Raw genomic sequence first — 12,071 nt, 5'->3', positions numbered from 1 at the left:
TTCCATTTCGATTCAGTATTGAAAAAAAAAAAAAAAAAAAAATGAAAATATGAAAGGAACTCACCATCACTAGAGGGATGCCGCCCTTCACTTCTTCCCATTCGCCTTCTTCATCATCCTCAACAACCTTATCTTTCTTTTTCTTCTGCATCTTTTTCTTCTTATCATCCTTCTTTGTTGTACCATCAAGAGGAGTTCTGAAATTTAACAAAAAAAAAAAAAAAAAAAAAAAAAAAAAAAAAAAGCAATAGTAAATATGTAATAATACAGGGCTCTATGGACAAATTTATTTTTAGTTGGCAACTAAATATTCTTGTTTACTAGCCAAACCCACCTAATTTTTGGAATATGACATCTTCGTTCTGCAACGATTATGTACATAATAAAGTTTTTTCTGAATTTTTGTTAATAAGTGTAATTCTAAATATCCAACAGATTTTATGGATACTTAAAAGGTATAAACATTCTAATTTCTTCAGATATTTTTTTAAACATTCGTTAATAAAAAAAAAAAAAAAAAAAAAAAGAGTATATCGTTCTATTAAACTTTTATTGTTTAAATAATTTAACTTTGTTCGCTCTATTAAAAAAAAAAAAAAAAAAAAGTTGAAAAGATATTTTTCACTCAGTAGCTTTGGAAGATTATCAGTGAAAGAAATACAATCACCAAAAGATAAGCGTTTCATTATTTCTAGTCGGCACTTTGAAAAATCACTCGCAAATGCGACTGTTTCATTCGCAATATAGAGCCCTGTAATATTTATATGTGGAGAGGTTAGAATGACAGAAGAAGAAAATTCCATTTAACTAGCAGGGAGGCAATACTATGGACGCCCACCGCCCAAGTGTTAGGAAGTGATTTATAAAAGACAGGAAATAGTTCATTAGCAGAAGAAAAGCATAGAAAGTAATATTAGCAAAAAGGTGATCAACTTTCGAAACAGAAAGACATCTGATAGGGAGCTCCCTATCTATGTATGTATTTCTAAATAAATGAGTGTGAGAATAAGATGACAAAATTAATCTATATCGTGTGTTTGTCCGTCAAAACGACGAGAACCATTTGATCATCCTGTAGAGTAGGGTGGGGGGGAGTTATCATCGGTGAGTACAGATATATGGCTGATAAGCCCAATTTTTGCTTGAAAAGTTCTATTGCAGTGGGTATGTAATATATATATATATATATATATATATATATATATATATATAAAAAAAAACATATAAATAAATATATATAAAAGGCAAATGCGGCGCGCAGATTTTTCTATGTCCCAGAAAGGCCTTTTCCATTTTTTGGGGGGGAGGGGGTAATATGTCTTAGAACTGTTTATATACACCTTATATCATAATATGTACGATTTGCGAATGCACATCGCATCTAGATTTATTTACATCAACTTATACTAAATTCTTGCTATCTCGGATGGCCTCATGTGTATTGGGCTTTTTCGTATAAAAAGTGAAACTAAATCTAAAGCGAAGGCAGTTTTTCCCGATCTTCGTGCTGGGAACGTCCAGAAAGCAATCAGCTTTTGATCAATGCGGGGGAAACTTCTTATATCAGACAATTGCAATTCAATTGGACACTCCCCGTTTTTATAGGGAACTGCCCCCCCCCAAACATCTGAGGGGAAACAAACAACCAAAATTGGAGAACGAAAACCAAGAACATTCAGTTAACTGCGGGATTTCTTTTTGATCTTATTAAATTCGCGTACCTGTCAATTTGTATAAACAAACCCAAAAAAAAACTGCCTCGCAGTAAAAGTTAACCGCGCAATTTCTATGGCGTCATATTTGACCTCATTTTTTAATGCTTAAATAAATTCAGATGTTTTTCTGTTACTCCCCCTTGCTGGCTGAGTGGGTAAACAGGTCAGGTTTTTTTTCACACTTTCATTTTTTTTTCACCTTTGCCTTAAGACTCCTAGTTTTATCCTACCTACCTAAACATGTTTTTTGTTACCCCCCCCAACCACGTACACCTACACCTGGGCAACGCTGGGTAACCCCGCTAGTCAGCAATAAAAGTAAGCAACATGACATCCGTTGCCTTTCAATTGTGATCATCAAACATGTGGCAGAAAGTATACATCTTAAATTTGTGACTAATATAAAGGTCTGATAAAACAAGTAAATATCGTTTTCAATTTTACTAGCGGGGGTACCCAGCCTTACCCGGGTGTTTGGAGGTGTGTGTGTGGGGGTGGGGGGGGGGGGAGGGGGGGGGCTTGGATCAAAACAAAATGGGCGAAGTAATAACCCTGTTTAAATATTATAAAAAAAAAAAAAAGAAAAAGAAAAAAAAGAAACGTTGCCCGGGTGTTTGGAGGTGTAAAAGAAAAAAAAAAAGTTTTGGTAGGGATGTAAGCTCAAACCCGAAGCCTTGAGGCTACGGCGGAAAAAACAGTCTGACATATTACCTGGGCGCTACAGAGACAGAACTGAGAAATGCCTGGGTGTTTGTAGGTGTGTGTGGTGTTAAATAAAAAAGAAACTGGGGGGGGGGTAAAAGTTGGTAGGATCGAACCCGAAGCCCTGAGGTGAAGTTTGAAAATAAAATCGGCCAGCCAGAATGAGTTACTGAAAGATGTTTGAATTTATTTAACTAAGAACCAAATTGACAGGTGCGCGCACGGATGTCGTCAAGCGTTACGATGACGACGTAAGCATTGTTATAAGCGAAGAAAAAGAGAAAACAACGTTAAAACTTGGCTTCCCAAGATGATGGTGGGGGAAAACCAGCTCCCCATTTAAAGGGGATTGTCTTGTCGAAATTGAATAGCAATTGTCTGATATAAGGAGAAACTCCGCATTGATCAAAGCTGATTGCTTTTGGACGTTCCCGGCGATCACGCCGGGAACCATGTGTTAACTTTAGTTTCGCTTTTATACGAAAAAGCCCAATCCACACGTGGCGATCGAAAAATGTTGAATATTTAGCTTTTTAAACTCAGGCAAATTAAATAGACAGGTGATCCCCATTTGTTAATTTGTAGATATTATGATTTACACGTGATATAAAAAGTTTTAAGGACTGAGCCGACTGATCACTTCTCGGAAACAAAAGCCTTTCTTGGACATACACGAAAACGCACACACACACACACAAACATTTTGCTTTTATATATATATAGACTGGCGGGGCGTACCTGGCGTTGCTCGGGTGTTTGGAGGTGTGTGTGGTTTTGGGTAAATCAAAACTCGGGAGGGGGGGGGGTTAAAATAATAATAAAAAAAAAAGTTTTGGTAGGTAAGTATGAGGATTGAACCCAAACCCTCGAGGCAAAGTTGGAAATTAAAGTGTGAAAAAAATAGTGCGACGTTAACCATTGAGCCACTGCGAAATACTAATGGAAACACGTTTGAATTTAAGTATTAAAAACAGAATTGACACGTGGCCGCAATAACAGTTAACTCTGCTGCTCCTATTTGACCTCATTAATGAGGTTAAATAGAAGTAGCGGACTTAACTTTTGCTGCGAGACAGCTTTTGGGTTTGTTTACCAAACTTTGGCTGGCTGGAAACCAGCTCTCCATCCTCAAGATGTTAGGGAGGCGGAAAACAGCTCCCCATTGTCCAGATTGAATAGCAATTGTCTGATATAAGGAGTTTGACCCCAGATTGATCAAAGCTGATTGCTTTCTGAACGTTCCAGCGCGAAAGCCAAGAACACGCACGGTTTGAATTTAGTTTCACTTTATTTATACTAAAAAGCAGGACAAACAGGCGACACAGCGAAATAGCGCAATTTTTATTAAAGTCGACGTAAATAAATCTAGACTCGACACGCGTTCCCAAATCCTAGATATTCTTATCTAGGGGCTATATAAACAGTTCTAAGTGATAGTAACCCCCTGCCCGAGAATGGCGGCGAAAAAAGCGTTTGTGAGACATAAACAAAATGATCAAACACATTTTGCCTTTTATATATATAGATAGATAATGTATCATGGTATCCTTATCAAAGATAATGGCTCCATAACATAATTATAAGGATTAATATCATGCATAAACCTTTGAGGAACTTTATAAATTTGTAAATGACATAAGGGAATTACAAAACATTCACTTATTAATTGGGGAAAATGTTTTGATCTAGAAGGATTTCTTATTACGTGAATGAGTTTGACAATTAAATGTAAACAATCTGAAAAGATATCTCCCCCAAAAAAAAAAAAAAATGAATTACAAAAATAAATATTTTACATTTTAAGGTGGGAGATCACTTCCTGATATTAATGCAATGTATAATGATAACCAATTGGTTTCTCAATTTTTGGAACGGGAAAATTGGGGTGGTGACAATTTTGTATTTTTATCAGTCAAATTAATTCTTTTCTGTTTCAACTCATAGACAAGTAAAGTTTTGATGTTGATCTTTTGAATTTATATTTTTTTTAAAAATTATTTTAGACAATATACTTTCATACAGACTTCTTAAAAAAAAAAATACAAACAGCTAAAATTTACTTAGTTACAGTTACTAGGTATAGGAACTACATTACACTCCTACACTAGAGCGATCAGAGAAAAAAAATACAATATTCCATTTTATTAAAACTTTTAATAACTTACTTTTTCAAGAACATTGATGCCATATTGCTAGGGTCATAATCTCCATCATCAGAAGAAGTTTCACTTGGTTCAGAACTAGGCCAACTGTTATCGTCATCATCGTCGTCATCAGAAGAGACCTGCAATACACCAAAAAATTTTGTCATATGATATCAATGTTGAATTTACTGTTTTTTTTACAAAGAATAGTTATACACATCTGCCAGAATCAAGTAAAATCTGTGTATTATTTTTTTTATATAATTATGAGTATTAGTATCTGAACATTAAGTCGGTGCATTTATTAAAATAGTTTTATTGTAAAGCTTATGCACGATTTATGCAGAGGAATCTGGATAACGGATGATTATCTAAATAACGTGTAATATGTGATGCGGATAAATAAAAAGAAATTCAAAAATTGTCAATGTATCAAACTGAATGTGACACTATTTATAGATCGATGTGACACTTGTTATTTTTGGGGGATTTTATGCATATTTTGCACTGATGAGTGCTCGTACTGGTATAAGGATTAAAAAAAAAAAAAAAAAAAAAAAAAAAGAAAATGCAGAGAACTAGTATCTATAAAATTGTCAGTAATGAACCAAAAGAATTGTATGCATGTGTAGTTAATAAAATTGAAACCTTTTTTGAAATGAGCATAAAAATGGATGTCTGTTCCTGGTGAAGTGATAGATTATAAAAATATTTATAGTGCTAGTATTGCATTATGGAGCTATCTTTCTGTTGTTAATATCTATATTTGAATACCAGATTGAAAAACTTATTTCAACGATATATATATAATTAATTTTTGGATTTTGTATTTATGCCCAAATGCATTTTATTTTCTTTCGGTGGATTGATAGTTCTTACTTCTGATTAGTTAAAGGCAATATAGATCCATTGATTAATATAATTAAATGAACGATTTTGCGCTACGAAACAGTTACTGTCAAGAAATATAAGTGTCAACGGAAATGAAGGAATAAATTGTAATATGGTCAACATTATGAAATTTGGAATATAGACTTTTGTCATAAGAGGTCCTACCGGCGTTGGCACTCACCTCAGGTTTTTCTTCAACTTTTCTCAAAAATGGAGATGGCATCATCACTCCATCGTCACTTTCTGAATCAGATTTTTCTAATAGGAAAAAAAAAATTAAAAAAACAAACGTTAAAAATACAGAAAGATCAATAAATAACATGGCAATACATAAACATTAATCTATATATATAAAAGGCAAAATGTGTGTGACCATTTCGTGTATGTCTCATAAAGGCTTTTCTCGCACACGCTCCCGGAGGGGGGGGGGGGTCGATCGCTTAGAAGTGTTTATATAGGCCGTAGATAATAATATCTAGGATTTGAGAACGCATGTAGCATATAGATTTATTTACGCCGACTTTTACAAAATTATTGCTATTTTGGCTTCTCGCGTGTTTTTCGTATAAAAAGCGAAACTAATTCAAATTTAACAACTTCTCAGCATCGCGCCAGGAAATGTCCAGAAGCAATCAGCTTTGATCAATCTTGTATAACAGACAATTGCTATTCAATCTGGACAATTGGGAGCTGGTTTCCCCCTCCCAACATCTGTTGGGGGAAAAAAGTCAAATTTGGGTAAACAAACTAAAACGCTGCCTTGCAGCAAAAGTTAACTGCGTGACTTCTATTTGACCTCCTTAATTAGGTCAAATGGAAGCAGCAGAGTTAACTTATATTGCGGCCACCTGTTTTTAATACTTCAATAAATAAATTCAAACATGTCTCTGTTGTATGTTGCGGTGGCCCAATGGTTAACATCGCACGGTTATTTTTTTTCACACTTTAATTTCCAACTTTTCCTCATACTCACCTACCAAAACTTTTTTTTAAATTTTACCCCCCCCCCAGGAGTTTTGATTTACGTAAAACCACACACACACCTCAAAATACTCAGGCATTGCCGGGTACCCCCCCCCCGCTAGTCTTTAATATAAACGGCAAAATGTGTGTGCGTGTTTGTATGTTTGGCAAAAACTTTCAACAAACACGTCGGACCGTTGCAAAATTGGCATCGTTTTAAAGTTCAATGTCTTGGACAACTAATATGTAAAATTTGGCCAAAAACATTCTTTCACTATCAACTGTTTTTTGCAGGAGGGGTCACTTTTGTTCAATATTTTTGCAAGTCATTCAAACATTGTGTCAACGACGTTGCATAAAACGTTATTTTGAATGCCCATGACATAACAATTGCCGGTGAGGCCGTTTGCTTATTTTCAACCCCCTTTTCCTCTGGCGCATTACAAGTTTGAGCCTGCCTGCTACTCCTAATTTTTTTTTTTTTTTTTGCTCAACCAAAACCCTTACATACACCTGGGCACCCAGGCTAGTCAAAATGAAAACCAAGCATAAATTATCTCCCTTATATTAATTCAAGTAAAGCGCAAGTTGTCTCCCCATGATCACTACTACTGAATTGTTTGTTAGATTTTTAAAGAAAAACGCCATTTAGTTTTTGTGAAAAGGTGCAGTTTTGCCAATTTCCAAGAGTTGCATTTTTTAATGCACTTAGGGAGCAAATAGATTATAGTCAGCAAACATACTTCCTAACTTCTGGTATAGCTGCTACCAGAAGCAGTGACAAGGCAAGTCAGTTCCTTCACTTTTATTGTTCTTCAGTATTTCTATTGTGAAGCAAATTATTGAAATAAAATGAGAAAAGGACATTATTGAAAAGTATATAATACAAATTAAAATTTTACAGATAAAAATAACACAATTAGTCTTTATTTGAACTTTTAGTAACAAAATTTTAAAATAAAAGTTTTCATTTTCTTTTAAATTTTATAATATATGTTAATGAAATTATAAAAAAATAATTTTTTTTTTCTTTTAAATTTTAAAAATAAAAGTTTTTTTTTTTATTTGAATTTATATATTATATGGTAAGAAACGTTTAAAAATGTCAGAAAAACGTAAAAAAAAAAATAGTATGTGCACAGGGAAGATATAAGTGTGAGAGAAAAAAATTGAAGGAACGGATTTGCCTTGTCATATCTGATAGTGCTACGCCAGAAGTTAGGAAGTACATTAGATGACTATAAATACCCAGTAAATCAGTAATCCATCACTGGTGAATTCGCTTAAGCATTCCTTTTGAAAAAAAAATTGTGTCAATGCGGGCAAACTCCCGAAGCCCTGACGCGAAGTTTGAAAATAAAATCGGCCAGCCAGAATGAGTTAGTGAAAGATGTTTGAATTTATTTAAGAACTAAATTGACAGGTGCGCGTCCGGAAGTCGTCAAGCGTTACGACGACGATGTAGGTTTGTTTGTTATAAGCGAAGTAAAAAAAGAAAACAATGTTAACACTAAGCGGGGGGAAAAAAACGTAAGGCAAACGAACGATTAAAACAGAAAAACGAACACGTGAAAAATGGCTTAAATAAGCCTGTTTCGATATTAAAATTTAAAAAATCGTAAAAACAAAAAAAACACCTCACACCACAATTCGAACCCAAAACATTTTTAGATAATGAACCAAGGCCTTAATCAACTGAGCTAACACGACGTACATGAAATTTGTTCGGTTTTTTAACTATTTAAAGTAAATCAGGTCACAATGTCATCTGACGCATGCGTAGAATTGGTCATTGTCACAAGAAGACCGTTTTTGTTGACCCACCCCTTGTCGAAAATTGTCGATTTCGGGGTGAAAAAGTTAACGTTTTTGGCCAATTTTTTTATATTTTTCAAGCAAAGGATGAAGCTTCGATGTGATAGCGAGTTTGTGAATTTTCGTCGCGTTTGTCAAAAGTTTTTAGCAGACATCCAAACATACACACATTTTCGCTTTTATATATATAGACTAGCGGGGGTACACGGCGTTGCCCGGGTGTTTGGGGGGGGGGTGTATGTAGGAGAGGGTGACCGTGTTTTAATATTATTAAAAAAAAAAAACACGATGTTAAGAAAAATTGGAAGAACCAATGCAAAGAAAAACAGCGAACAAACATAAAAAAAAGAAAAGAAAAAAAAGGTGTAAAAGAAAAAGTTTAGGTAGAAAGACAGGCTCCAACTCGAAACATCGAGGCTAAGGCGGAAAAAAAGTGATGACAAGTTACCCCTATGCCAAAGAGACATACAACTGAGAACGGGTAAAACTAAACCTTTAAAAACACTTGCAGGTGGTTTTTAACGTCAACGTTTTCTAGGTCAAACATGATGTCATTGTCGTAGTAGCAGGAGCAGAGAAAATGAAGGAACAATTTTTTCGGCACTCCTCCCAAAACGGATGATTTTAGAGTGGAGGAATTAATGTTTTTGGCCAATTACATACATACTTCGATATTATTATCTAGGGGGTATCTAAACACTTCTAAGCGATAGTAACCCCCTGCCTGGGAACGTCGGTGAAAAAAGCCTTTTTGAGACATACAGAAATGCGCGCGCCGCATTTGCCTTTTATATATATGGACTAACGGGGGTACCCGCCCGGGTTTTTTTTTTTATTAGAGACGTTTGTATATGGGGGGGGGGGGGGGGGGGTAAAATGATTACAAAGCGAAGTAATAACCCTGTTTAAATATTATAAAAGCAATGGTAAAAAACAGTCCGGCGGTGCCCGGGTGTTTGAAAAACCAAAAAAGTTTGAGGGGGGGGGGATCGAACTCGAATCCTTGAGGTGAAAGCGGAAAAAAAAAAAAAAAAAAGTGATGAATTAACTAAAAAATGCATTAGGTCAAATATCAAACCCGCAGTTAAGTTTTTTTTTGGTTTAGTTTCCCCAAGATGTTGGGTTGAAAACCAGCTCCCCATAAAAAATAGGGCTATCCATATGAAAGCAATTGTCTGATATAAGGTTTCCTAATTGCTTTCTGGACGTTTCGGCACGAAAGCCGAGAACACGCACTGTTTGAATTTAGTTTCACTTTATTTATACTAAAAATCAGGACAAACAGGCGACACAGCGAAATAGTGCGATTTTTATAAAAGCCAACATTAAATAAATCTAGACGCGATGTGCGTTCCCAAATTCTAGATATTATTATCTAGGGGGTATATTAACACTTCTAAGCGATAGTAACCCCCACCCACGAGAATCGCGACGAAAAATGCCTTTGCAAGACATACAAAAATGCGCGCGCTGCATTTGCCCTATTTATATATAGATAGATAGATAGATAGATAAATGGTATGTAGTAGGAATCTGTATGAGGGTTATTCCAAAAGTAAAATCTATTTTTGTTTTTAACTCAAAAAGTTAAGAGTTACGAAGACGAGAGTGGTACTATTAAAACGAGCAACCGTTTGTGCTCCAGAACTTAATTTTTTTACAGTCACCACCATTTTCAATGCACTTTTGCCATGAAGTCAATAAAGCATCTCTGCTTCTGCCGCATGTCCATGACAGGGATTGCTTCCTTAGAGTCTTACATTGTCAATATCTGCAAGAGAGAGACGAATGCAGAAGTTCCGTCATCAAAGCAATGTGTTTTGCAATCTCCTCTGATCCATTCAGGCATTACTTTTAGAATACCCTTTCATAACAGGTAATTTTAAATAAATCTATATTTTAGCTCTCACATTTGCAATCAATCACTTTATTGATTTCTTTAACACCACGCTCGCCTTATATATATATGTGCGTGCATGTTGTACAAATATTGGAGTTGTAGTAAGACACACACACACAGATAACATTAGAAATATGAAATCATTTCAATAATTCTTATGCAAATTATAACAATTTGAATTTCAAAAAAAGAAAAAAAATTACCATCATCTGAACATTCTTCTAAATCGTCACCTTCATCAGGATGCTGAAATTTAAAAGATCATTTTTTATCAAATAGAAACAACCAGTATACACGGAGAGAAGACAAGTGGACAAATGCAAAGCATAGAAGATAAATTCAAATCAAACACATCTTTCAATAATGTTTTCTTACATTTATTCAAAATTTTTTACAAAAACAACAAAATTATTTTAATATATATATATATATATATAGTAAGTTATAAAATTAAAAACTCACTAGAATATGTGTATATATAAAAAAACACGAGATAACCACAGCTTAAGCCCGACGAATCCTAGTGGATGAAACGCGGAATATTCCGTGTATCTTAATTGCCATATAACTTACTACCTAGTTCTACCTATGTATTTAGCACTGTTGAAGTAAATACTTAAAGTTTATGCATAAAATTATACTTTCATATATTAATTTATGTGATTAAATGAAGTAGTCATATATATATATATATATATATATATATATATATATATATATATATATATATTGTAACAGATTTTAATGCCGATAATTTATAATGATCGCAGCTATGGAAGAATTGTATTGTTTTCATTATACATTACTAAATAAGAAATTATTTACATTTAAAATTAATTGTATATTATGCATCTAAAATTGAGAAAAGCACATTTGTAAACTGTCAGCATTATGTGAAAGAAGCCAAATCAAAACAAAATAGCTAAGGAGTTTAGCCTGATGTTGTGTTTATCTAATGAAACTAAAATTTTAATTCAAAACATTTTGTCATTTAATAATATTTATTAATAACAAATTAATATTTAAGAAAAACATAAAACTACTTTTTATGCCTAAACAGATATTTTTTTTTTCATTCTTCGATGGCAGCAATCTTTAATGCCTACCATTCTCTTCTACATCATGTATATGTAACAATATGTATGTACAATACGTGTTCATATTCCTTGGTCAGGGAAGGAGGGTTCTCTAATATTTTCAAACATCATATAATCTTAATTTCTAAGCTCGACAATCTTAAGGATCCATTCAAATTCCATCATCTAAGATCCTTGTTGATGGTTTGAATCCAAATTTTCCTGGTCCATTCAACCTTCTACTTCAAGGTCTTTTCATTTAATTATTCATGAATCGCTCTTCATGGCTAAACTAAAATAGTAGCTTACCAGCAGTTGATCAAGCTTCAGTATATTAAGCCTTGCCAACGGTGTCAGTGCTGACATGCTGGGTCTGATCCGACTGTTATTTCCCATGGTCAAAGATATGTTTTCATGTAGCTTGCTTGCAATTCTAGTATCTAAGCTTGAAAGTCTTAAGCATTGATTCCATTCAAATTTTATTCATTAAGATTCTTGTTGACAGTTTGCATCCAAGTTTCCTTCAACTTTCCACCTCAATGCCTTTGCATTTTCTCATTTAAGAGTCACATAACTTAGCACAACTTTGCATGTAAGATATAAAAAAAAAAGTTTCTTAACAAGCGCTAGGTATATGTACCGTACCTATTTACTATGCCTCCCCACGGAACAGAGTTAGACACCAGGGTCGTTTTTTAATGTGGAGAAAAGGTACAAAAATAAAAATTGTCTCAGTCGTGAAGGATTTCTCCTCCACTGAAAGAGAACAAGAAATAGAAGTGCAGCATCTGAAGAACAGATACTACACTTTGAGATATTAAATCTTTTATTCATGTTAAAAAAAAATAGTCAAAATCAACGATGA

The 12,071-nt window shown here is 34.1% G+C and overlaps 1 protein-coding gene across 1 annotated transcript in view; it reads right to left on the bottom strand.

Annotated features, from left to right (window-relative positions):
• The window catches only part of LOC145255770 (eukaryotic translation initiation factor 3 subunit C-like), a 67,402-nt gene that overhangs the window by 36,075 nt on the left and 19,256 nt on the right, over positions 1–12,071 (bottom strand). Inside the window, exons 7-10 of the mRNA XM_080114432.1 lie at positions 10,334–10,376; positions 5,634–5,710; positions 4,583–4,701; positions 65–197 (exon numbers count right to left, since the gene is read on the bottom strand). Coding sequence (XP_079970558.1) covers positions 65–197; positions 4,583–4,701; positions 5,634–5,710; positions 10,334–10,376 — 372 coding nt within the window. The remainder of the gene's footprint in view (positions 1–64; positions 198–4,582; positions 4,702–5,633; positions 5,711–10,333; positions 10,377–12,071) is intronic.

The sequence above is a fragment of the Euprymna scolopes genome, chromosome 31 (assembly GCF_053919585.1).
Source record: "Euprymna scolopes isolate OS-2025 chromosome 31, ASM5391958v1, whole genome shotgun sequence".
NCBI classification, from domain to species: domain Eukaryota; kingdom Metazoa; phylum Mollusca; class Cephalopoda; order Sepiida; family Sepiolidae; genus Euprymna; species Euprymna scolopes.
The sequence above is the reverse complement of the archived record's forward strand: the minus strand, read 5'-3'. Positions and strand labels throughout refer to the sequence as shown.